At 36.4% G+C, this 27995-nt stretch overlaps 1 protein-coding gene across 8 annotated transcripts in view; it reads right to left on the bottom strand.

Moving 5' to 3' along the window:
- LOC308349412 (DNA repair protein REV1) overlaps positions 1-27995 on the bottom strand; it is a 79438-nt gene that overhangs the window by 6109 nt on the left and 45334 nt on the right. For 4 of the 8 annotated variants that reach the window (XM_080814083.1, XM_080814085.1, XM_080814086.1 and 1 more), the window contains 7 exons: positions 24292-24460; positions 20367-20519; positions 16965-17674; positions 14322-14429; positions 12633-12749; positions 7789-7897; positions 2509-2637 (listed from right to left, as the gene is read on the bottom strand). In XM_080814083.1, the coding sequence (XP_080670209.1) occupies positions 2509-2637; positions 7789-7897; positions 12633-12749; positions 14322-14429; positions 16965-17674; positions 20367-20519; positions 24292-24460 (1495 nt within the window). Of the gene's footprint in view, positions 1-2508; positions 3267-7788; positions 7898-12632; positions 12750-14321; positions 14430-16964; positions 17675-20366; positions 20520-24291; positions 24461-27995 lie in introns of all 8 variants that reach the window. The other 4 variants (XR_013967446.1, XR_013967447.1, XR_013967448.1 and 1 more) reach the window with 4 other exon arrangements.

The raw sequence follows: 27995 nt of genomic DNA, 5'->3' as shown, positions 1-27995 counted from the left end.
TCTTTTTCCATATTAACTACCAAAAATACAGCAGAAATTATCATTCCAGTTTCCCTATGCTGGGGATACCTTTGTAAAGCTCTGAACAGCTGAAAAGTAGTGGGCGAATTAGAACTGTCATAACATTTAATCTAAAAACTGTTCAAACATGGTTTACCAGAATCCTGAACAGATAGAAAAATCACATAAATCAAGTCAAATAAGTAATTGATGATCTCCTAAATAAAAATATGATTAAATACCTTTTACTGTAGCAGGCCTAGAATACAGGATATAAAGGTCAATCACCCCAAATACCTGTCTGAAAGAACACCAACTATATTCCCTGAATGTGGAAATACTGTGGGTTTTGATCACGATCTACTGACACAAAGGACTTGTTTTAATTAGCTAGAGAAGAGGAAAAGGAAGAACAGAGCTGTCCTATGGCTCCAAAGCTAATTAAATATGCAGACCACAAATAAAGGCAACCAGAAATGCCTCAAGGTCAAAAACGTACCTTCAATAATCTAGATGGTAACGTATACTATGCCTTGTCTCACCTACATCTTGCTGCAGGTTACAGATCGGAATAATTGGCTGATTCATTTAAGAATAAATATCTGTATTCATTTAAGAAATGAGTGTTTGGGGGGCGCCTGGGTGGCTCAGTGGGTTAAAGCCTCTGCCTTCGGCTCAGGGCATGATCCCAGGGTCCTGGGATCGAGCCCCGCATCTGGCTCTCTGCTCAGCAGGGGGCCTGCTTTCCCCTCTCTCTCTGCCTGCCTCTCTGCCTACTTGTGATCTCTGTCTCTCAAATAAATAAATAAAATCTTAAAAAAAAAAAGAAAGAAAAAAAAGAAATGAGTGTTTTGTTTACACTTAAATAAAGGGTGAAATCTATAAGAGCAGAAGGGTATACCTGGCAGGAGGAATTCTACATCCCAGTGAAAGCTGCCCGAGGTGTGGAGAATATGAAACCAAGGATTTCCAAAGGATGGGAAAAGAGTAACACTGTGCCATTTTTCCCCCAAGTATAGCCACATGCCACTGACAGTGTCTCCACAGACTAAAAGGATCTCAGGACTAGTATGTGTCATGGCTCTCTCTCAAATCCTCCTGATGTGAGATTCAGGCAGGCAGCTGCCTGAATGCCATGATACTTGGAACACAGAACACGGGAGACCATACCAGTTCAGTCATCCACTCCCAGCCCTCACTTGGATGCTTCTCTTGAGCTCAGCTCTGGAACAGGATTTAAAAAGCACACTTTCCACTTGGTAACACCAACATTCACATAGGCGAGATCTTAAGGACAGCTGTGATTATAAATGACTTATCATTTAGCACTCAGACCTACATACTAATACTAATGCAAGATAACTTTCATCTATTCCTTGTATTTTCTCTCTCCTGCTCAAGCAGAGTGCATCTCGTTTCTCTTTGTAGGGCCAGCTGTATCAACAACTATTTGTACTTCATAGATACTCTATAAATATTCAAAATCATGCATAAGAAGGGAGAGGAAGAGGTGAAGACAGAGGTGTAAGACGTATCTCTTAGAACATTATTAATACACTCCAAAGGTCGACGAACGTTGGCCTACTGTCCAGATGCCTGTTTAGGTAAATAAATATTTAATGGCACACAACCATACCCATTCACCAATGTATCTGTCTTCACTTTAAAGATTTTATTTATTTATTTGACAGACACAGATCGCAAGCAAGCAGAGAGGCAGGCAGAGAGAGAGAGGAAGAAGCAGGCTCCCTGCTGAGCAGAGAGCCTGATGCAGGGCTTGATCCCAGGACCCTGGGATCATGAGCTGAGCTGAAGGCAGAGGCTTTAACCCACTGAGCCACTCAAGTGCCCCTGTGGCTTTCACTTTATATAGCAGAGTTGAAGAGCTGGAACACAGACCTTATCTAGCTCTTTATAGAAAAAATATTCTGTCTTCTGCTATAGCGTATACACAGCCTGCCATGACTTATTTTAAATTTTGAGCTTTGAATATTAAATATACCTGTACTATAAATAAAAGTTAATCTCCTATTCTCAAGCCAACTAATCAACCACCCAAAAACTATTGCTAAAACTAAGTTTTATAAAAACTAACTTTTGGCATACCTAATGATTTTAGAAGATAAATGGTTTTAGAGTCTCTACTTGTTAACCCATCAGTTCTATGAACAAAACTATAATTCAAATGTAATAAAAGAAAACCAGGCTAAAAAATGCCAATCCTTCATCAGTCTGGTTCCAGAGGAAGAAAACGAGAGCCATGAAGTTCTGCAGGCAGAGAATCAATTTCCACTAACATCAGGAAGCATCAAAACAGTCTGAGCAGTGCCAACATGTCCCTTAAGACTGAACTACTGATTATTGGGCTGGCTGAGGAAAGGGCTCCTGAAAGAGAGAAGCATGCAGCAAAAGTGGCCGGGACACCCCTGAAGAACACCAGACCCTCTTCATTATTAGATAAGAGAAGAAGAAGAAGAGACGTGGAAGTGACCACAGTGTTCGCTGTACCTTGCCAGTGTTTCATACATTGTTCGTGCAACTTCCTTATATGCATGAAAATCATATGGAACAGCTTGAAGACTGGGACAAAGCTGTTTAGCTTGCCCAAAAAACATTCCATTCCTGATGCCAACTTGTCTAGAGAAAGAATAAAATACAATGGAGGTTAGACTAGGACTAATTTTCAAATGCTTAATCAAATATCAAATGTTGACAGTATCTTCCCCATGCCACCAATATACAATTTTCACTTAATTCTCATTAGAGATAAACAACAAGCATTAAGAAGACTATTAAGTTTGATTTCCTCCCAAAAGAAAATTGCACAATGGTCTGATTAGTGTAAATGACATGTAGATGTACCAAAATGTTATTAAAAGACCAGGTTTGGCTCTTATCTGTATCTGAAGCTTTTTCCGAAGACTCAGACCTCTGGCGCCTTTGCAGAGATGCCAGCATTCCATATGCTGGTGATATCACAACCACCTCAGAGCAGGAATGTGCTGTCAAAAGGTTTTCTTCCCCTAACACATGGCACAGTTTGGCCAGGGTTCGTCCCCCAAAGACAAAGAATATATATGAAAGAACTACACAAAACAGTGCTATGTGACAAACAGACAAAATGTACTCATCCTATTACCACCCAATTCCCAATTGACCAATTCCATGCTCCTGAAGTGGCTCCACAGTGGTTGAGATGCCAACAGCATTGTATATGGTAGCACATCACTCTGGGCAGGAGCCAGGGTTCCAGAACTTTGAGGGACCTAATTGAAAATGGTAAATTTTAAATCTTTTGCCTGTCTCAATGCCCCACATTATCTTTTATATTTGGAGCATTCAGCACAAAACTGTAATCATGGAATTATACATAATTAGTAAAATTCCATTTGACCACTTTGCAATGAATCAAGAAAAAAAAATACTTCAAAGTAAAAGCACAAGCGAAATAAGAAGCACTGTTTCACCAGATTATATGCTCCTATGTAAACACAAAAAATAGTTATTCTATACATTCATGCAATAAATATTTACTAGGCTTTAATTGCTCAAAGGTCTCTGGCACCCTCCCCATCTCAGACCACTACTGCGAGCCACCACAGAAAAGAATGCCCCAAGTTATTCAGAGGTAAAGGCAAAATCATATGCATTTTTTATGGACACGAACAGTAATAAATTATCTGAGTGCAAAGCTCTCAGCAGATGAGAAATATTCTAACAGGAAGGAAAAGTGACAGTGAAAGAAGTGACGGTGACAAACAGCATGGTGAAGAATATTTTTTCATTCATTCAACAAAAATTTATGTCTCGTGCATTTTGTGATGTGGTAGGCAAAAGATGGTGAACAAAACAGACCCCATCATGTTCACAAGGATGACCCTGCACTCACCCAGCACAAGACAGATTATAGTCAATGGACCTTATTTTGTAAGGCAGGGAAGTATATATGTAATAGTTTTGAAGTCTATATAAAATCACATACAATTTAAGACATTTTCGATAATGCTGGCTATGTAGGGTCAACATGCAAAAGCTAAGCTTACAAATTAAAGGTAATTATTCATTTTTTGAAAAATGTGTTACATAATTGCTATGAATAACATTATATTTACTATAATTTTTTTCCATTTATTCAAAAATTTTCAAGGGTATATTACTTAGGAAAACGTAATACAACTACTTATGTACTTGTGCACATATACAGCTTGGAGAGAAATGCTTAGGAGCCATTAGACATGGTAAGGAAATTATAAACAAAAAAGGAAAACTAAGAGATTTTCTGTAACTAAGGGAAGCAAAACACTTGGAGTTGGTAGTTGGGAAACTGGATTTGTTCCATAGAAAATAAAGAAGTAAAGGCAAGTATCCAACAGTCGGAAGTGACTTTTTGCTACGGTGACTTATCTACGTCTGTCAACTAGGTCCCACGCAGGATAAACCACCAATACTCCATCAGCGTGTGCTACAGAAAGCAATTATTCTCAGGCTTACACTGCACATGTAGGTCACTGTCCATTCAGTGTGTTAACAGGTATCCGTATCAATAAATACAGTAAAGCATCCTTAGAAAATCATTTAAAAATTATTTGTCTTTAAAAATATGTGACTCAAGGATATTTGTATATCATTACCTATTCATCTGCCTATCTACCTTCTCGTTCTGTATGAAGCTTGCTCTTTCTGATGAGTAAAACGACTAACAGTAATGCATATTCTAGCCTTTGTATGTACATCCTACCTCTCCATGAGTTCTACCATCTCGTGGGCACACACCATCCTTTGCAGACCCATGATCAGTCTGTGTCTATTGGAAACTCATGAATGCATAAACCTGGGAGGATCATCCCCACAATCTAGTCCCCACTCCAGCCGCAGAAACATTTCTCTGATGCAACTGTGGATATATATACTTTTTAAAAATCTTCTCACCTAAGGAAAATATAATTACAGGACAGCCACAAGAAAAGGGTATCTAAGAACTGTTTTCTAGAGACTTTTTTATTATCAACTGCTTTCTACAAAATGAAAATCGTAATTAAGAAACGAAATCCCACTGCTGTGGGTTGTGTGGGCTTTTTTTCCTCCTAACTTTGACTCAAATTCCTTTTCTCATCACTTTATGTATCTCCTTAAAATAATCACCAACAGGGGCGCCTGGGTGCTCAGTGGGTTAAAGCCTCTGCCTTCAGCTCAGGTCATGATCCCAGGGTCTTGGGATCAAGCCGTGCATTGGGCTCTCTGCTCAGCAGGGAGCCTGCTTCCTCCTCTCTCTCTGCCTGCTTCTCTGCCTACTTGTGATCTCTGTCAAATAAATAAATAAAACCTTTAAAAAAAACAAAAAACAAAAAACAATCACCAACTAAGTGTCTTGCTTTTGGCCCATATATTGTCACCCCAATTATTCTGTAGTACATTCAGCTTGACAACACTATCTCTGATGCAACACGACCACAACATCCAAACACCAAAAGCGCCTAGCACCTAGACACAGCTGTGGCTACTTGAGTCCAAAGCCCTCAGGAACAGGAAAATACTTTCACCCCTGAGGCAGACTTCTTATCCCTCCCACCCAACCTTACTTGCGGGCCAGCACTCAGCTTGGGGGTGCCGAACTAGAAGGGACACCCTTCAGGCAGTACAGAGGGTGGGGCTTTCACTTCACCACCAGTTGAACAGAACTCAAACACTGACAGCATTTCCAAGCTTCCCCACACCCTCCAGATGTGAACCCAACTGTCCAGCCACCAGATGCACACATTGTCACACAGTAACTTAAAGGGGAAAAAAAGACTAGCCTTACTGAGCACAACACAAAATCAACTCTGAACTGCTTGGGCTAATAAAAATACAAAAATCCAGAAGGCATCTGGTATTTGTCTTATCATTTTTATTAAAGTTTTCAATTCTTGGGCTACATTACCAACCAACAATGAAAAAGGTTAAAACGTAATTTTGTCAATAAGAAAAGCAAAGTAAGTCTAGGAGTAAAAGTTCCACATGTCATAAATGGAAAGTAATTTAAATATTTTATAATTATAAATGTCTGCTTATAAAGTTTTCTTAAGTATCTTTTTAATAAAATAACTGGCAAGATTTTAAACTATTTCAGTTAGATGATACTGAAATATTTTTTGTTCCTATTAGACTTGCTTGAACAATCCCAACTTTTAATCAGGATTGAAAAACGCTACATATATCAAATCATTATGCTGTACACCTGAAACTTACATAATGTTGTATGTCAATTATATCTCAATAAGAAAAGTATGAATGACAAAGCCATAAATAAAAAAGACTGAAAAATATAACTGGTAGAGGACTGTTTATTATTACTTTAACACTTGCCAACAATATGTAAATACTTGCTATGTTATAAAGGTAAAAACATCTGATCAGTTATCAGGAAAGAAAAACCATAAAGACTGTTCTTTTAAATTAATTAATTCAGGGACACCTGGGTGGCTCAGTTGGTGAAGCAGCTGCCTTCAGTTCAGGCCATGATCCCAGGGTCCTGGGATCGAGCCCCACATTGATCTCCCTGCTCAGCGAGGAGCATGCTTCTCCCTCCCACTCTGTCTGCTACTCTCCCTGCTTGTGCTCACTCACTCTTTCTCTCTGACAAATAAATAAATAATCTTTTTTAAAAAATTAATCAATTCATTACTACTCCCTCTAGTTTTACAACTATTACAATTGATTATTTTTAAATGATTCTTTTTTTTTAAGTATGAGGAACACATACATATGTCTGTTTCTTCTTGTACTGAAACAGCCCATTGTACTGAGAGTTAAGCTTACAGTAAGATAAAAATCTACAGACAAAGTTGGTACTAATGAGTTGACAACACTCTACAATTTTAAGTGAGGAGATTACTGAGTATACCAATACGGAATTATTTACTTGTAATTTAATAGGTGATCAAGTTTTAACATTATTGTGAAGAAAATACTAAGTGTTAGAGGAGTTTTAAATTACAAGGGATTTTCTTAGCTATAAAAAAGAATGATTAGACCAGAAGAACGTTAAGGCCCTCTTCCATTAAAAAAAATATCTAATTCTCTGGGGCACCTTGGTGGCTCACTTGAGTATTCAACTCTTGATTTTGGCTCATGTCCTGATCTCAGGGTCATGGGATCGTGCCCATGCTGGGCTCTGCACTCAGCATGGGAGTCTGCTTGGGATTCTTTCCCTTCTTCTCCCTCCCGCTCTGCCCCTCTCCTCATCCACACTCTCTCAAATGAATAAACAAAATCTTTAAAAAACTTTTAAAAATATCTAATTCTTTAATTTCATACTTCAAAAGACAACGGTTTAAAAAAGACAATGTCCACGGGGCTTCTGGGTGGCTCAGTTAAGCATCTATCTGCCTTCGGCTCAGGTCATGATCCCGAAGTTCTGGGACCAGGCCCCACATCAGACTCCCTGCTCAGTGGGGAGTCTGCATCTCCCTCTTCCCTGCCCCTCCTCCTGCCTGTGCTCCGTCTCTGTCTCTCTCTCTCTCAAAAAAGTAAATAAAATCATTAAAAAGACAAACAACAACGTCCAATTTCTTTTGGTTTCCACTGTTGGATGTACTGATTCCTCAGGAAACTACAGTATTTATTTAAAGTCATCTAGCATTTGTGAAAGGAAAAAAGAACTAAAGGGATGAAGCCCTGAAATATTTCTTCCCATAAAATGTGTGTAACACAGGCATGACTGGTACATCTGAACCCACTTCAAAAGAGTCTATAAAAAGGATTAAGTAACTATTTATTAGGATTACAACACATTTAATTTCCACATACCTGGCTTCGTAACTACAAGAGGCAATTTCAGCCTTTGATAAAACAGAATCAATCCCATTTGCTTGTGCAGAATCTTGGTTCTCCCACAAGGATGAATCTGGTATCTCTGCTTTAAAAAATATAAAATTTAATGATTATACATTAAAAATTTGTTTTTCTTCACTTTCATTCAAGAAATATATTTTCCATTCCTTTCATATACAAATACTTAATAAATTCCAAATATAGTTATATCCATTGGTACTGGTCTTACTTAATAAAAGAAAACCTAGGGGCACCTGGGTGGCTCAGTGGGTTAAACCTCTGCCTTCAGCTCAAGTCATGATCTCAGGGTGCTGGGATCGAGCCCCACATCGGGCTCTCTGCTCGGCACGGAGCCTGCATCTTCCTCTTTCTATATGCCTGCCTCTCTGCCTACTTGTGATCTCCTGTGTGTCAAATAAATAAATAAAATCTTTTAAAAATAAATAAATAAATAAATAAAAGAAAACCTATAGCTCTAACATGGTTTACTTCCATTATATACTTCACCAGCGGTCAGACAAAAACACAATAAATTCAAAGTGTTGCATGTGAGTAAATGTTTGTTTGGTTTGTTGTTGTTGTTTACAAAATGTATCAAAGGATAAATATAAACTATCCCTTTAACAGTCTCTTGAGATGAAAAAGGATGGTAAGTTATCAGGATGATGAATTCCCTCCTATATTCTCGAAAGGATTATACAGCTCCCTGTAATGGGAAACAGTTAATGGAAAATACACATTTCTCTGAATGTTCTTTGCTATTTCCTAAATAAAGTACCTGCAAAACTGAAACCTATTTAATACCACGAACAACAAACGCCAACTTCCTACAAGTCATTCGATCAAACAATTCAGTAGGTCACATATCATCAAGAGGTTTCATCCTAAATTAAAGAATTTTCTTTTGAACACACATCAGGTAAAAGAACTTCATAATACGCCCCCTTCACAGTAAATTCTTCTTAATGGTTTAACAACACATGTTGAATTAAAAACATTCAAGTGTGATCAGAATACCAACTGCTCTACAGAAAACGACTCAAGCCTAAATAGTACCACTCACTAGTATTTCTTAATATCTAAGCCAAATTTATAGCTTCATACAAGATTATAAAAGCATATATCTAGAGAGCGCTGACTACATGCCACTTTACTTCCATTACCACCTCTAACTTCACCAGCAATTGAGAAAGATTAAAACACAACTTCAGTTCCTGGTCTCTTGAGATATTACTACGTTCCAAGAATATACTCTAAAAACATATATTCTTAAAACACAATCTCACTCACACTTCTAATACTATGAACAAAAATGCCATTAGTTAGTAAAATAAGCCAAGATATACCATTTCAATTAATTCTAGACAAACCTATTTTGAGTACATTATGACAACATATAACCAACAAACCAAGTACTTCTTTTCTGCTTATTTCAGAGACATAACATTCCATGAGAAATCAGCCAAGTTAAAGCACCACCAGAAACATGGCAAAGTGTCTAGCTTTGTGAACTAAAATAGCTCTTCCTGGTTTGACTCCAGAAATTGTCAACGTCTTTTACCCAATTCTGCAACTCACATAAGCATTTTTGGATTCCAGCACCCATACACACAAAGCATAAATGCAAACCAAACTGTAAGGACTGATATCTTAATGTGCTCAAATCCCACTTGCCTCAAAAATTAAAACAGCAGAGTATATAATCTGAGCCATGATTCCAGATATATTATGATAAACATATGCTATACCATGACAAATAAAAACAGAATGCAGAGCAGACTTCCCCGTTTTCCTGAAACATCTTAGAAGGCTAAATAATCCGCTTTCCTAGCCCATTATTCTAAGCTGAAGATCTGCAAGAATTTCAGGATTGTCAGTATCACAGTTCAAGAGATGTTGCTACTAAACCAAACAACAAAGAGAGTTGAAGCTTGAAGAGCCACAACCAGCTGCCTTTCACAGGTATAACCATGACCTTAGGCCTTAAAAGTTGGGGAGCTAGGGGACTTATATTTGAAGGTCCAGTCAAATAATCTACGATACTTGTCTTGAAAATTACAGAAAAAATCATGCTTGAGGTGAGAACAGTCTGTGGTCCCTGGGCTCCCAACGCCCTGAGAGGCACCACCTCATGTTTTCTCTTCACTGGGCTGGCTGACCTTTTCCACAGTGCAGCAGAGTGCGTGGATCCCTCCACGAGCGCAGTGAGTTGCTTCAAGGGAGACTCAGGGAAATTCAGGGACACACTGTCCTCACTGGAGGGCAAAGTAGAGAACTGCTCATCAAAACTTGACAAACTAGACGGGCACATGAAGAATGTGGAGGAACGGTTGGAGAAATCAGAAGCCAGGACCCAAGTCTGTGAAAAAGAAATCGCTGAGAATAAATCTATAACTAACACGATTTTAAAAACTGTTGTTCTTTAGAACGAACACTGAAGTTGTTGAAGGGATAAGAAAACATCTGCATCCTGGAATCCAAGAAGAGGTAAAGGCCCCAACCACAAAATCTTGAGTATAAATGGATTCCAAATAATGGGGCTATCAATGAGAAGCGTCACTGCGAGTATGGCTCAGGAAGCAGCTTCCAAAGGAAGTCATGGATGGAGAGCCCTGGTTACGCTGGTCCATTTAGACAAAGAGTTTTTGAAAATGACGAATAAGACACAAAAGTTTCTACCTATAAAGGGCTGAAGATGCTATCTGTTCTAATACTTTGCCCAGACATACAAGCTGAAACATCAGAACTGAATTTTTTTAAAAGCCAGTGTGCAGAAGCCAAAGGTTTAATTCCTAAATTGATCCTCGATATTTTAAAATTTGGTGTCTGACTGATAAGGACCCAGAGAAAGAAAGATCAGGAAATAACAAGGAAGGAAGAACAAAGGCACTGAAAAAACAAGTTCTAAGTACAAGGTTAGCTGCAACCAAACTTTACTAATAAAGGACAATCTGGTCATTTTATGTTATAAATATTTTGGTAAGCTCCTAATGGGTCAAAGGCTTAGGAAATAAAAGTGAATAACACCGAGTTAAAAAAAAGAATATAAAATACAAAGTATCATATTCACCTTTTCTAGTGACAGAAACATCTCTTTTTGACAGTTTTCAATGGCAAGTGAATTTTCAGTATTTTTCCTAATATTTATCTTCTAACTTACCACCCACATTTAGAGGTGGAGGAGATGTGAATTATAAAAGGTCATTACAAAGTTATGAAAATCCAGTGGCTAAACTGATGAAGATAACTAAGTAACCAATAACCGTATTCTGTTAATAAACTGCATATGGTCAGATCACCTATGAAGGAAGGAAAGATGTAAGAGGACTTGATTTCTGCTACTTGTAAGGAATGTGCGCTTACCAAGGCCAAACTTCTTGATGGAGACTGCCGAAACTACAGACGTGCGTGGCAAATGCAAGATTCTACCCACTGGAGGAACTGAGTGCTGGGTAACTGACTGATGTTACCAAATGCTATGTCCAAGGTATTTTTCCTTCTTTTAACGTTCCTTCAGAGTTTTTTACGGAGTGCCCAATAGTTAACAAGTATTATGCATTTCCTTAAGCTACTTATTTATTTTCTAGAACTTAAGATCTCATCTTTTTAATCTCACACAGAAAATACAAAAAGAAAAACCAACCTACCACAAAACCATACAACCAATAGTTCAGAAACCACCCATACTGTCACATACCACAATACAACTAAGTGTTAACGAGCTCAATACTGACTACCCCAAGACCTACTCATGACACAGAAAATACTAGAATCTCAAAAAATCTTAATAAAAGACTTAAAATCCAAGAAAAGCTTTAGGAAATCTGGAAAATAGACATACATGAAGCATAAAGACATATCTATCATTAATGTTTTGTACTCATACCATATAAACAGATAATCACAGCCAAAAAAAGACTGTAATCCAAAAAAAAAGGTCCTCAGAAATGTCCAGTGGCTTTCCTTTTGCCTTAACTTCAATGAGATCATTTCTAAAATAATCCCAAGTTTCCATAACTGAAAACTAGGAACCAGAAATAATGGGAGTGAAATTTAACTGCTTGCTGTCCATTCCACTGTGTACCTAATTTCTGACTACTTTCTGATTAATATTTTTCTGGAAAACTAATTTAAAAAATTTTTTGGCTTTGCAGACATCCACTAATCAGTGACAAAGAATTTAATTTCTACAAAAATATTTCTCAGGGAATTTACTGAGGGGGAAATCAGTTGTAAAAATCTTAATAATAATGTGAATAATCTAAGTTATGATTTTTATTTATTAATAGCAAATTTCAAAAGCCAGCAAGGCAAGAAAATGTTAAAGCGGGTTCAGCAAAGACATGGGGAATGATTTCTGGTATTTATCTTCTTATTCCAATAAATAAAGTCCTATTGTTTTTTATTCCACTGACTCATACAAATCTTTAGCAACAGGAACTTTAGTATCTACTGTGATCAGTGACCAAACAACTAGTAATTACCTCTCCTGTCTAGAGGCTTCCACAAAGTGATGTCCAAGATTTTATTTTCATCCTCAGCCTAAACGTATACAAAGCAAACTAATCACACCTTATAAAACATTCTTCACTCTCTGTCCCAGGAAAATACCATCATCTAACTCAACAAAAAGCAGGGCTATGAACCAGCCATTTGTATTGCATAGAGATTTTGCTTTAAGATGTCACTGACACCTTTAAAACCCTTGAATGAAAAAGCTAATTATTTCAACTCTTTCATTTCTGTAACAAGAATACCAGCAGCAAAATCCAGACGTCTTCAACAGGAGCACTGTGACTTCAAAGAGAGCTCATTTGTACCTGCTTTGCCTTTCAGGATTTTATTCTGGTAATACTGCCACTCCAACTGGGGGTTAGCACCAGGACGTAAAGGTGCCCTTCCTGTGCCTCTGTTACTTGTAACAGCCACTGGTTTTCCTGTGAGGAAAAGAAAAAAATTATTTCTAAATCTAAGTACAGGAATGTTAACAACACTGACAACATGGAAAGTTTTTCACAAGATTTAAAAAATACATTTTTTCTTTAGCTTTCTTGAGGCATTAATCCATAAAGAAGATAACATCTTTAAAGTTATCAATTACCATACAAAGATCATCTAAGTTTCTCAACACCCCCCCCAAATTAAATCACTTATCACAACTTTGATACATTTATTCAACTTAAAAGCAATGCTATCCCTTTGCTTCCCATTGGTTTTTTTGTTTGTTTGTTTCTTGCAGTAGAAAACAAGTCAACTCTGATCCTAGATTTGAATCAGAGGAGTGGGGGGGGGGAACTATATCTAGATGTTTTATACTTCTCATATCAGAAAAGTAAGGTAACATCTAAATTAATCTTTCAATTTTACAGCAAGAGAAACAAATATATACGCGGAGGGACTACAATCTGACCTACTATATAATCAAATGTGAGAATATAGTCCCTCAGTTCTTGGTTTAGTTATAAATTCTTTCATGTATCCTTTCCTTTTGTGTGCATTACAAGAGAATTGTTAACTTTTTTTTTTTTTAAGATTTTATTTATTTATTTGACAGAGATCACAAGTAGGCAGAGAGAGAGCTGGGGAAGCAGGCTCCCCGCCGAGCAGAAAGCCTGATGCGGGGCTCGATACCAGGACCCTGGGATCATGACCTGCGCCAAAGGCAGAGGCTTTAACCCACTGAGCCACCCAGGCGCCCCGAGAATTGTTAACTTTTAAAGCAATAGTATGGATAATGCATATATATGTTAATCAATGTTTTTGTTGTCAGAATAAAAATTATGCATCAGAGTGACTCATCAGGCTAAACCCAATTCTTTAACATTATACACTCCTTTCAGAGCCTAAGCAGTAGCTACTCATGACAAAAATAAAGCCCTAGTAATAACCCAGCAGCTTCTGTGCTCTCCTTAAAGAAGGACAGACTCTCAGAAGAAAATGCTACTAGTTAACAACTTTCAAGCACAGAGAGAACTACTAAAAAACCCCAGAATAATTAAAAGTACTTCCTAGCTCACAAATACATGAAGGAAGTCCATTCAAACAAAGAGGACAGCATGTCTTAGCAACAATTCAATAATGCAAAATTGTTCTCCAACCAAAAGGCTGGAATGTGCACTAGCATCAGGAGAGTTAAGTTATTTACTCAAGATAGAGAAAGCAGTGACCCAAGCTGCAAACATATGCTACCATAAAATTTCCATTTAGTAACAAAGTAATAGTAAACATATAAAAATATAGAAAATGCCCAATACCAGTCTATATTACTCTTAGATGACAGACCCTTCAGGTGAAGAGGAGTATTCTTCCCTAAAGACCTGACCTCTTTAGAGAGAAAAAAGCATTTCTAATTTCCCTTTATTTTTCTTGATAATAGAGTCCAGAAAATTTGGAAGCAGGAATTTATTTTGCCAAGGAAAATTAAGATAAATATTTCTCAAGATTTTCAGGTCCTTTAGAACACAAAACAATATTATCAATTTTCTTAAAATATAAACAAAAATACAGACCTTTGAGATCTGGTCTATTTCGTATACCCACTGATACAAAGAAGCAATCCATATCAACATGCATTATACAGCTCTGATGCCTGGGTGAACTCAATACTGACATATTTCCTAGAAGGAAAAAGAGAACATTCAAACCCCAAACTAATTTTTAATATTAAAAAAAATCAGGTCTATTTAATATTAGAAACTGTATTTTTAAGTGCCTATAAGTAGAAAGAAGACTAAAAAAAAAAAAAAAAAAATACAGAATCTATTACAGACCATTTCTACCACACCTCAAGAGACGTCAAATTTCAGTTTCTTTTGCTCTAAAAGTAATCCAGAGATACACATTTAGTTTCCAAGCATAATTTAAAATCAATTATGAAGATTCCATGTTTTTATAACCTATATTCTAATAATTAAATCTTTAATCCAAAGTATGCCTAAATGTCTATCTTAGAGTTATTTCTGTGTGCTGAAGATTTAATTGAAATGTATAAGGGGTTTTCAAATATTTGGTTACACGGAGCTAAGGAACTTTAAATAATAATATTGATGATGTATTCCTTGATTTAAAAAAAAAAACACTAAAAATTGCTACTGTTATTGAGTGGTAGGTGTTATGCACTATTGTAAGAGGTTAATGTGTATTTAAATTCTAACAATGCTGAGATAAGTAATCTTATGCCCATTTTACAGACTAATATTATGTTATGTTAATAACTGTGTTATGCAGCCCGTAAGAGGCTGAGCTGGTCATCAACCCCAAGTGGTCTGATTTGAGCCCTCACGCCATCACACTGTTGCCCTAGATATATCAAGAAAACTCTATAAAACAGAAATCTACACATAAATCTGTATATATATAGAAGTACATACAAACTTTCCTCCCTAGACCATTAAACACTATTAAAAATCAGCTCTGAAGCACATATGCCACTTTCAAGATAAAGCTGAGTGTCTTCTCCTAAAGCCTTTGCCTTCTAATCCCTCTGAGCTACATATTTTGATTTACCAGGGCTATTTAACCAATCCCACCACAATAAGAAGCTATCCTGTTTACTGGTTTCATCCTTAGCTCTTTTCCCTGGTCCTGGTCCAAGGTACATAAGTCTTGGAAATAAGAACCCTGAACTTATAAAAAGTTCTAATCTCATAAAGGAGTTTTTCTGCTGATAAAAAAAAAAACTAGTATTTGAAGGTAGGTCTTCATGATACATTTCCCAAAACTTACATTTTTACTCCCCAAAGGTTCTGATTACTCCATTTACCAAATTGTGACTGTGAAAGCATTTACCAAGTTCCCACTACATGCGAGGCACCAAGCCTTTGTTCATGTTATCTTCCCTAAGCTCAGAAGCCCATGAGGTAGGCACCAGGGACTACCTATTGCCCCACTGTGAAAAGGAAACTGAGACCCAGAGAGGTGAACTAACTGGCCCAGGGTCCTGCGGTGTAGGAGCGGCAGAGCCAGAGTTCGGATCCAGGCTATATCATCGAACTCCAAAGCCATGTACTTCCTTGCTCTGCCCTGTATTATCTCAAGAAATTATTTATAAAAGAAATCCTAATAATCATAATTCTGCTGTATAGAAGTAGTACATAGACATAATGTAAACAACCCAAAATAACTGCTTTAAATATTCAAACAGTACAGAATGCATATACCACCTATCTACTGAATGCTTTCCTACACTACAAAAATTATATCATTTTATTCCCATTCATGAAACTAATTTGTAATAGTTCTTTGAAGCTTTCAAAATTAAATGACCTTCACCATATAAGGTCAAGGGATGATGTATGAATAATCTAATACCTATAACATTATTCTGAAATATTTCATAAGAAACAGGAAGCATTTAGGAATACATCAAACACAACAAAACATAACAAAAAAAACCCACATGGAGGAGATCTGCCACTTTCTAGGACAGAACCATGAGCTTCCTTCTGTACCTCAGTTTCCACAGCTATTAAGTTCAGGGGTAGTAGTAAATAACCTAAGATCTCTCTCCAAAAAACAAAACAAAACCATATGTTCTGTAAAAAAAGCATCATAAACCTCAAAGCAGATACTAATCAATAATGATTGCACAGAAATATAGCCTGTAATTGTTTGTTTTGTTTGCTTCTGAAGTATTAAAAAACAAAATACAATTAACCCATCTACTTTTATGTGAAAATACTCTCACTACAAGTTTACCACTATAATTACAATAGCTATTATGTCAGTTATTTAATAATTTAAAAATCATTAAGATGCCAGCTTCTGGAATTAACAGTTATTCTTGCCAAACCAATTTATTCTTACAGGAGTTTATGCACTGAATAGAATACAAGTAATATTTTACACAATTCAAAACTTCAACAACTGACAAAATCTACATAAAGAATGAATGCTCAGAATCTTGACCTTGTTACTGTTTAAATTACTTAAAAATATTCAGTTAGCAACACTTAAATCTAAATTTGTAAAAAATACTTTAATAAGTAGGAAAGCTTTCTCTAATCTGCTAGGCTTACTGTAACTTACATATCCTGATATTTCTAAAGACTTTCATATCATGAGAGCTTAGTACTGATCAAAGCACCAATGACAGCTTAAAAACAAAATGGTCAAGCATGATTGTTTCTTAAGAAAACAATTTTAGTATCTACCTGTGTCAGTTACAACAAGTGCAGACCTGCCTGTTTTCATTTTTTTTAACTTTTCCCTTCCTGGAAAGACACCACTACTTTGTCTTTGTAGGGCACTGACAAACTCAGTCAATTCACACTTCCACATTGATATGTGATGCAGTCTTGAGCGAGAATAGAAGTCTGAAATAAAACTGCAATCTGAGGGATTGAATGGCACTGAAGGTGCTGCCTTGCTAAGAGTAGGTACTGAAGAAGTGCTTTTTGTGCTTGAAGGCCCCTGAACAGCGGAGTGGTGAGCACCATTTACTTTAGTGTTACTGTGCAAAGATGATAAGGAGAAGGAATTAGTTCTGTGTGGATTCCGCACAGCATCTGTGTTTCTAGTGCTTTGTTGCGACAGCTGCACAACGCAGTCTCTGAAGTCAGTGCTTCTCTTCTCAGCCTGCTCCTCCTCCTGGGCGAAGTCTGGGGAAAGCCTGCTGGCAATACTGCGGCCCATGGGCACCAAGCAATCCTGCGTCTTTAAGGCACCATTAGAGCTAGGAGTGTGTCCATTAAAAATGGCAGCGTTGTCTCTGTGATGCGGAATTCCATTTTGTTTCTTTCCTGGAAAGATCTGCTCCAGCTCCATAAAATTAAAATCATTATTTGCATCTTCTTCATTCCAACTGTTCATTCCATTGACTTTGACTTCATTTTCTGTCTCAATCTTCTTAATTATGTGATTTCTATACCAGGAAAGAAGATTTAATTTCAATTAATGTGAGTTTCAGGCTAAAACCATTTTCAATGTAAACATTGGTCTTAGAGATATGCCCTTCAATATTTCTCTGAAAAATTAAGCCATAAATTTTATTTTCTTTCTCTTCCAACAAAAGATAATTCTCAGCTAAACCAAAGGAGCAAGGTAACTAGGAAAATTCTAGAACATATACAGTCTTTTAGGGCTTTTTTTTCCCCAAACTTCAAACACTCCCAAAGAAGAAATACAATGGAATCTCAGACTGAAGAAAAATAAAAACTATTTTCAATTACTTTTCCCACTAAATTAAATGGAACTTGTAATCTCTAAATATCCCATTTGAAGCACAGTGTCTGACATTTACTACGAAGTCAATATATTGTGGGACTCAATATAAAAATAAAAATTTATATAAATATAAAAAGCTCCCATAAAAATGGATAAGAAACTTAATTTGAATGATTATTCCTAGTTTTAGTTTTATGTAAGGCACTGTTCAACACATTAAATCCAATACTGCTACAATCCTAGGGCCAGTTAGTTTCGTTCAGGAAGACCAACACACTATATGTACTAATCCAGTAATGGGGACAATTGTTGCACGAGTAGATAAAAAGTTAAGAACCAGGTTAATGTGTATGGATAATTCAGGAAAAAATATACCTAGAACAATGAGGACACTAGCTTATTAACAGAGGAAATGGCATTTCGTTTCTAAGAAAAGCATATTCAGATGCCAGGGTGGTCCAAGGCAATCTGGACCAACTTTCCTGATGACAAGTTTATAAATGCAGGACCTATGACAAATGTTCTGCTAAATTCATACTGTGACTCCACTAGATATCTGCTTGGTAATGCTCTATAATAAAGACAAAGTCCATTTTCATTCACAAAAACTAAGTAACATATACAAAAACCTGAAATACAGAACAGTAATTAATTCCACTTAGAAACACCCACACCATTAATCCAATTACAGTTCAAGCTCCAGAGAAGGTTGCCTAATACATGGCACTGAGGCATTGGTGAGGTTATCAAAATATCACTAAAGTCCGTCATCCCACTACCAACATGATACATTATTAACAACAGTCTGTATTCAGAGATATTCAGAATACACAGAGAAGTCACACATGAGTCAGATGCAAAACATTACCAACCATTTCTGGGTTGGCTCTGTCTGGCTGACCATCTCATGGAATATGACAGCCAGCTCTGATTAGGTCCAATCCTTACAGATGATCATGCCAGTGAAAGGGAAAAAGATGACCAACAGGAAACAATTAAAAGAGGAAGGAAAGAAAACCTAATCTGTTACATGTCTGGCCCTTGAAATAAAGAGAAAGCAAGGAAATAAGAAGTCACATAAAAGAATTTCAAAGGAATTTATAAAATGTACTGAATATACCAAAAAATAAAGATCACAGAGAGCAACAAAAGTGAAGTAAATCAGAGAAGGCTGATGTCTAGTTTTCTGTGTCACAAATAGCAAAGATTCTTTCCATGTGTACTAGCAACATATGCAACAGAACTGCATATATTGGCAATAAACACATTGCTAATACACATTTTTTCTGTACTGTAGTTTTTCAATCTAGACAAATAGATATTCATGAAGTAGCTGTAGTGGAAATATATCACTGGTAATATACATTAATTAGGCAAAAGTATACATGTATTAAAAAGTCCAATCTAACAGGCTAAGTGCTTGCTAAAATTGGCACAAAGAATTTCAAGAAAACAGTTATTTTCTATTTTTATTAGTGTGGGTAAGAAAAATATAGGAAGTCGTGTATTCAGAAAGACTTTCTGATATTATTTGTTGTGCAACTTGATGGTACTAAAAAAAAAAATCAGAAGTGTCATGTAATGTGAAAAACACGGGAATATGCTTGTAAGTGAACACAAGCTAAAAAACAAATGACAATAACAAAAACTACAGAAGGTAGTGACATCGGATCCCCCCAGGTTAATTAGACTCCTGGCCTTTAAAAAAAATATATCCAACTCCCAAAGCGAGCAATTTAATAAGGAGAAGGCTAACGATAATGAACCACCTGATATACACGTTAGGGCAACACACCAATTAATCATGAAACCACTTTACCCAAGATTATTGCAATTAGAGCTTAATCAGTGTATTTTTGAAAACCTGCCACATGGACTCAAGTCTAGAGTTACCTCTAACCATAACATTGAGTCACCAACTAAATTTTTACTGATACAAAAATATTTACATATGTCAACTTGCTATGAATTTGGAATTTTTCAAAAACCACCTAGAAATGTTAACATTTTCATTATGTATATACCACAAAACACAAGTATACCTGGCACATTTAGTTTGGTTTTTTGAGAATGCAACATTCCATAGCAAACTACGTATATAGAAATAATTACTTTCAGGAAAATCCAAGGGAAATTTTACTTATAATTTAAGATCCATTAGTTTAACATGGGCCTCTAAAATGACTGGAAAAGCTTTCTTATTTACATTTTATTTATGAAACTTTCACAATAAAAATAATTTTTAGGTAAGACACCCACACACATATTTTAACATGTTTGATAGAGATGAATGGCCAGATTTTGTGTTTGTTTCTATCTTCAGCAAAGCAGGGGCTGTAACCACTGCCAAAACCCAGCTTTGCAGCATTCCTGGATGTAGACAAACTTACACCCTGTTGTTGAGCTGTTTGGCTACACTGCTTGGACCTGGCCCAGGTTCCTCAGCTTTGCACGCAGGAGTAAAGTTGAGACCTTTCTGCATGTTGGACTGCTTGCTGTATAGCTGATAGGGAATGCAGGAGAGCAGTCTTCCAGCTTTGATACTGAAACATAAAAAGTAACACTAATTTAAGTGTTCAGTACTTGGGGAAAATAAGCTACATGAAAAACCAACCTCTGAATGATGGGAGTTTTTCACCAATAATGAGCCACCTATTTTCCTCGTTTATTTCCTCTCCTTCTGGTTTAGTGGCTCTAATGCAACATAATCTTCCTTAAACACTTGGGAGTAAGACATTCTATCCGTGAAAGGACACACATCTGAACTTTAAAAAGTTAATGGCCAACAACCTTATATGAGGGGAAAAGAAATAACTATAAGGTAGGATGACAAAACTGCATGCAGAGTTTACATATTTTAATCATCATGACTTTAATATTTAACACAATTCCCCCTCAAACAATTCATAAAGAATCATCAAGACTTTCTCAAATCTCATTTCACACATGAAGTGTCACTTTAGTTACTAGAGTAACTAAAATGGATGAGGATTCCCAGTTTCCACACTATGACCTCAGGAAAGGAAATAAACAACTATGAAAATATGTATACAACCTCTTGCCCTTTCTCCTACAGGGTACAGAATGTTTTCTTATTACAGTTACTAAGAGTAAACTATTCATTCTTAAGCACCTGCTGACCAAGATTGTTTTTTGATACAATATTATCTAAAAGTCACTGGGGAATAGTCTGAAATGTGTCTCTTGACTAGTTAGCCAAGTAAAAATAATTTTAGAAAAACTCTGTAATACTGTGAGAGAAAAACGTAAGTGACACCAAATTTAAAAAAATATTAAAAAGGCCAAATCTATACCTGAAACTAGAGTCATACACACTTTCTATGAAGACTAAATTGAGGCAAGATACAAAAACACAGAGAAATGAAAACAACCATGACATGAAATCACAATCAACTTTAAGTGGTTGAATAAGCACTCTAATACGAATAGTAAACGTACTTAGAAACAACATTTTAGCCCATATGAAGTATAAGCTCTTCATAGTATCCTAAGTACCTAACAAATGTGCTCTTTTAGTTTGGGAGCTTAAAAAGAAAAAGCAGATCTGACTGGGAACCAACCAGTCACCGCCACAGGAGACCCTAATGAGCTGGCATGAACTCCAACAATCATCATCTCTCACTGCCAGTAGATCCACGTGGGAACCTACCCATAGGAGGCAGGGTCCCCTGCTACAAAAAACTCAACACAAAAGGAAGAACAACAAAAACAAAATCAGCCTTTAATAACTTAGGACAGTGTTTTCAAACTGTCTCCATGGCATTGTCAGGCTTGAGGAGGCAGTGCGGTGAATCACAGCACCTTCTCATGAACTATTCTAACCTTTAAATGCCAACATTAAATCGTCTGAAGAAGATTATGACAAAAATTTGAAAATCCTTAATTTACAATATACTGTGTAAAAGTGTAAAATTTGGGGCGCCTGGGTGGCTCAGTGGGTTGAAGCCTCTGCCTTCAGCTCAGGTCAGGATCCCAGGGTCCTGGGATCGAGCCCCGCATCGTGCTCTCTGCTCGGCGGGGAGCCTGCTTTCCTTCCTCTCTCTCTGCCTGCCTCTCTGCCTACTTGTGATCTCTGTCAAATAAATGAATAAAATCTTTAAAAAAAAAAAAGTGTAAAATTTGCAGCCAAAGATTTCAGTAAAATAATCTACCTAAAACCAATGCACACAGGCTTCTCAATTAAAGGACCCCCTGACCTGCCTCCTTAGCACAGTAGGTAGCGCATCAGTCTCATAAAGGACCCCCCTGCCTCTTAGAAGTGGTAGCTCTATCATCATGCCTGCATTAACTGAGGTTTAATGGCACGTACACAGACATCAGAGAAATCTAATCAAAGCAAAGTTACCACCCCATACACTTAGAAGTGGGAGCTTCTTTTTAAACTGCTCAAACTAAAAATGGGAAAACAAAGAAAAGATGTCATGTACCATCCATTAAATAATTAAAATAATGTTTAAAATTTTAATGTTAAAAATTTCATATAAACACTACAAAGAAGAGATGAACAAGACTGGGATAAGAGTATGAAAGAAAACAGTACTGTGATTGCCCAAAAGGATTCCATGCTAAGACATGTAGACACCAGGCATTTATTTTATATATTAAAAGACATATGCCCAGGCTGATCCATTTCCACATGGGCCAATTCATTTATAATAAGCTTAATTAAATGGAAAAGAACAGACCTAAACAGGAGTCAGAAAAATCTGGACTCTGAATCCTGCTATTCTTGGGTGAATTAGCCTTATTAGCTCTGCCTTTTCATATATAAAATGAAGCAAACAGGCCATATAATCAGTTATTTAAATATAAATCATTAAGCCCAACTTCAAACTGAAATAAAATCCGTTCAGTGAACTTTAAAACTTTTAACTGCCAAAAACTGCTTGATTGTATTCTTTCTCTAGTTGTATTCAGGGAAAGAAGGAAGAACAGGTATTTAAAAAAAAAAAAAAAAAAAAAAAAGCCGTAATGAACTTTTTTCTAAGCAAATCAAGTTCCACCCAGCACCTTTTTCAGCCCACTTTCCTATTATCCGTGGATCTCTCCCATTCTCTCCAAAGTCAGACTAATATCTTCAGATCCAATTCTAGCTCTAGCACGATGATAGGACTGTCTGTACATAACACCACACAGCCCAACTCTGTAATGATACTAACTTCTTAAACTGAAAACTGCACAGCTCCTTTTTTAAGGAGATACACAGCTAAAAGCCATGTTCAATGATCCTATGTAACAAAGGGACAGGTCATGAGAAAACAGCAAAAGGAATCAATAAGATGTTCCACAAATGGGCCATCAACTTAATCCCCCAAGGTCTAAAAACCCATTAATCTATAAGATACGTTTCTTTTTCTGGAAGCCAAGTTCACTTTTTAAAACTGTACTTTGGACATTTTGGATTTAATTTTCCAATACTTGATAATGTTTATAGAAAAAAATAACAAAGGAACTTCTTATATATCATGCCTCTAACAATCGGTCAGGCATTGTGCTAGACAGTTTGCACAAATTATTTCTAGTTCTCACCTAATCATAGCATCTCAATATTAAGCCTTCTTTTACAAATGAGGATCTTAATATTTTCACCTTTAATTTTCATAAATCTGGCAAACACTCATACATATATCATTTCAAAATATAAATCACTTCAGTTATGGCTCATCACCAAGGTTCAGATGACATATTTAAATTTAGGGAATTAGTATGAATGGCCGCTGATTTACAATATCAATTCCAAACCAACAATAGAAGAACCATAATGTAACAACTAAAAAACAATTATTAATAATACTGCAAACTGCTCTTCCTCTCTGTCCCCTCTCCCAGTACACCAGGTCCACAATACCCTAACCTTTTTTCCCCTTAGCACTTATTAACTTTTAACAAATAATTTACTCATATACTAAGAATATTTTTTTATTATGTTTTCTTCAATGGAACACAAGCTCCAAGAGGTAGGGAATGGTTCTTTGTTTCCCTGATATTTCCCAAGTACGCAGCCCATCAGAGATGTGATGTACAAACATTAACTGAATGAACACTATGCTTAGCCAAACCCTTTCCATCACTGCTTCCTGCTGCTTACCCGAGTCATCTCCCCTAATTTCTGGCAGCTGAGGCTGCAAGCACACTAACATCCTAGGTTACCTAAATTATCAATGTGAGGTGAAAGAGTACAACAGTGTTGTTTAAGACGTTTTTATTCACCCTGAAGAGGAAATGTGAGGTAAGTGTTTATAATATAAAAAGTATTCCAATTTTTAAAACTTATTAATTAAAAATTAAGCTTACCTTTCCACAATCCATTCTGGCCGAATTACTTTTTCCCCCTTTAATTCTTTAATTTTGGCATTTGGAAGATTTGTGGCAATAATGTGTGTTGTTTTGGATCTGGAATAATACACATGGTATTGCCCTCCGTGCAACATCATTAGCTTTCTCAATTCCTCAGCAGAAGGATCTGTAAAATTCATATTAAAATATGTTAAGGCTTTAATATTTAAGTAAATCCCTTGCTGAATAACCCCTTCAAAAGCCTAACTTAAAAAATGTATCACTGATCCACTTCCTCCTGGGTTGTGTTGCCAATGAACAAAACTGGGAGGTAGGTTACAAAGTGATAAGGCTATCCTGCTTTAGCACACCTCTTTCCTGCTGGAGACAGTCCATCAACAAAGCACCTACTGCTAAGAGATGCCCAGACCAGATAGGGACCTCACATAATGAATCAAATACTACTAACAGAAGACGTTTTAAAACTTCTGACCACATTTAGCTACATGACCTTGATACTGGTGTCTTATGTTTTAAAAAATTAACACCCATAAAATCATTTACAGATCAGTTTACAGAGACCCCAATTAATCCTACACCTCCTTCAGAATAATACAATAGTGGACAGGTAAAGTGCTCATACTTACTATGAGCAGACTCACTGTAGGGCTATTAACAGACTTCAATCCTATGAAGCTTCATTTTTATTTTTATTTAAGAAAATAAGAAAAGGGGGTGCCTGGGTGGCTCAGTGGGTTAAAGCCTCTGCCTTCGGCTCAGGTCATGATCCCAGGGTCCTGGGATGGAGCCCTGCATCGGGCTCTCTGCTCAGCGGGGAGCCTGCTTCCTCCTCTCTCTCTGCCTGCCTCTCTGCCTAATTGTAATCTCTGTCTGTCAGATAAATGAATAAATAATTAAAAAAAAAGAAAATAAGAAAAGTTAAAATTACTCAGTTTCTTAATATGAACTTGCACTAAAGCCAAAAAAATAAAGTTCACCAATATAAAAAAATTGCAAAAAGAGACATCATTTTTTTCATTTTTGTTTCAAATTATTTTTCCTTGCTGCCTACCCATCCCTCAAATTTTTTCTTAACTATAGAAAAATATCTTAAAACAAGAACCAGTGTGGTTTATGCTTTCCCATAAAAAGTCTGACTCACTGAAGTTATGTTATGACCAGTATTACTAGCATCACATTAGTTATTTTCAATAGCTTGTTTCTTCCACCCATTATACTAATGAAAGCTCTAAATTATACCTTCCTCAAAACAGCTGTACCCCAGGGTGGGGGGAGGGGACATCACAGGAGGCTTATAAATCTACTTTGTTATCCAAGCAACAGATTTTTCTTAAGCCCAAGCAATACAGATCCCAGTATTTAAGTAATCACTTTTATTACAATAACTGTATAATTAGGACAGTTTTAGTCTTCAGAAGAAAAAAAACAAAGCACATTTAGATACAACAGGTTTGGTCAAATCTTGGTAAATTCTTATAGTATAGAATTCATTCGATGTTACTGATTGCACATACTAGCACTGCTTAATAGAAATATAATGTCAACCATAAATGCAAGTCACACATATAATTTAAAATTTCCTAGGAAGCTCACTAAACATGGTAAAAGGTAAAATTAATATTTTTAACTTCACAGATCCAAAACATTATCACCTCAGTATCTTCAACATATAATCAACATAAAAAAGTAGGATATTTCACATGGTTTGTTTTATACTAAGTCTCCAGCATTTACTTACTTTCTTTTGCTAAGATTAAAAAATGTAGCTGGCATAATAGTATAAAGTATCAAATTAAAGGCTATAAATATAATAATATGGACAGACACTAAATCCAATAAAAAGCAAGGAAATGCAAAAAAGTATTTACAAGTTAATCTACAATTTTCCTAAACCAATTCTAATTGTATTCAATGACTTAAATAGAAAACAGGCTGACAGAACACATTACCTTTGTCTACACATATATGTAAAAGCACTGTCCCTTCTACTACTTGCTCTCTGAAATTTCTGCTCTGCAGAAATTTGGAACTGGAAAACATGGACAATTTACTGGCCTACGGGATGAAATTAAGGAGGCTCCCTGAAGTTCAGTTTTGCAAACTCTTGCATATTTTTCAGTGTGAAGTGAACTATGAAAACCAATCTAGTTAAAAGGTAAGATCACATGAACTCTGCTATCAGACCAACCTGGGTTTAACAAGGACTAAACTCCTTTAAGTTTCCTCCTCTTTACAAATAAGTCTGGCACATAGAAGTACTTCAACATAAAAATCGTTATTACAATAAAGTATGATAGCAGAACTCCTTTCAAGTAATGTCTGACTTGAGGATCCTACTCTAGACCTACAAAAAATGGCAGAAGACAACACATATACGGACACATGGTAGTCCTAACTTTTCAAACAAACACAGAATTGCCAATAATGCACTAAGGACAACAGCCAGGAACCACTCCACCAGCTCAAACAGCGTGGCATGCACAGTGGCTGGTGGCCGCCCTCATTTTCATAGCTTTTGATATTTTTAAAATAGTATTTCTCTCTGGCTCTATTTTTTTCAACAATAGAACAGACTCCCAATTACAGCTCAAAAGAATATAAACAACAGCTCTGAAGATTTGCACAATGAGTTCATTTTTCTTGTTAAACACTCTCCTTAAGTTCAGCAGATGTGGTCTAATTAGAGAAAAATGTTTGGGGGACTGTATCCAACCCCATGAAATCTCTAGGACACTAAGCTTGATGGAACTCCATCCCTGCAATCTATCACACCAGGGAATTTTCTTCATATTACTGGTAACAATTTGAAATTACCCTATCTGTTTACTTGTTGGCTGTTGGATTTCCCCCTTGAGCATGCTGCACCTTGAGGGCAGGAACCTTGTCTGTTTCACTCACTTCCAGATGTCTGGGACAAAGAAGGTGTTCAGTACACATTTACTGAATTAACTGGCATCTCCCATGCATCAAAGCCTACTGCCCAGTTTTCACCCCTCTAGCAAAAGTGGAGTGTAAGTAGTATTACCACTTCAGTTCTCAAAATATTTATTCAGTAACTCAACAAATTAAGTCATATAGCACAGGGTCCAGGGCAAGACCTAGCTCAATCCCTTGCTAAGTTGTTACAAAGTTACTTAACTTTGCAGGGCCTTTTCTCATATGTAAACAGGGAATAATAGTGCCTCAGAGAGCTGCTATGGGATTAAGAGCTAAAAATTACAAATTGCTAAGAGAAGTGCCAAGCACATAGTAAGAAATATGTGTCACCTATTACCAATATCTTTATTATTGTTACCATTTCTTATCCCGAAAGCAGAAAAGAAGAAACTCCATGGCTGAGGCTATTCTCTACCTATAAATCATTACATTTGTTCAATTTATAATCCCACCTATAAATCCTTCTTTTGTTGCCCACCCTCTAGTACCTTTTCATTCAAGAAAGTCCTTCATGTACTAGCAAGGATAAGAAAACAAAACAAAACAAAAAAATATTCAGATAAATTTTACCCTCCGAATCTCTGCAACTGATGTTACTCTCCAGAGAATGTTAGAACTAAAAAAGCTTTTGGAAATCTAATAACCACTTCATTTTCCATATTAGTACAAACAAGCTTAATCAAGTTAAACCAACTAGACCAATTCAAACAGTAGATAAAATCATTCCTCAACCCTCATTATACATCCTCTCTGAACATATTATT

This window comes from Martes martes (assembly GCF_963455335.1).
Source record: "Martes martes genome assembly, chromosome: 9".
NCBI lineage: Eukaryota > Metazoa > Chordata > Mammalia > Carnivora > Mustelidae > Martes > Martes martes.
Note: the sequence above shows the minus strand (reverse complement) of the source record. Positions and strands in the feature narration are given on the sequence as shown.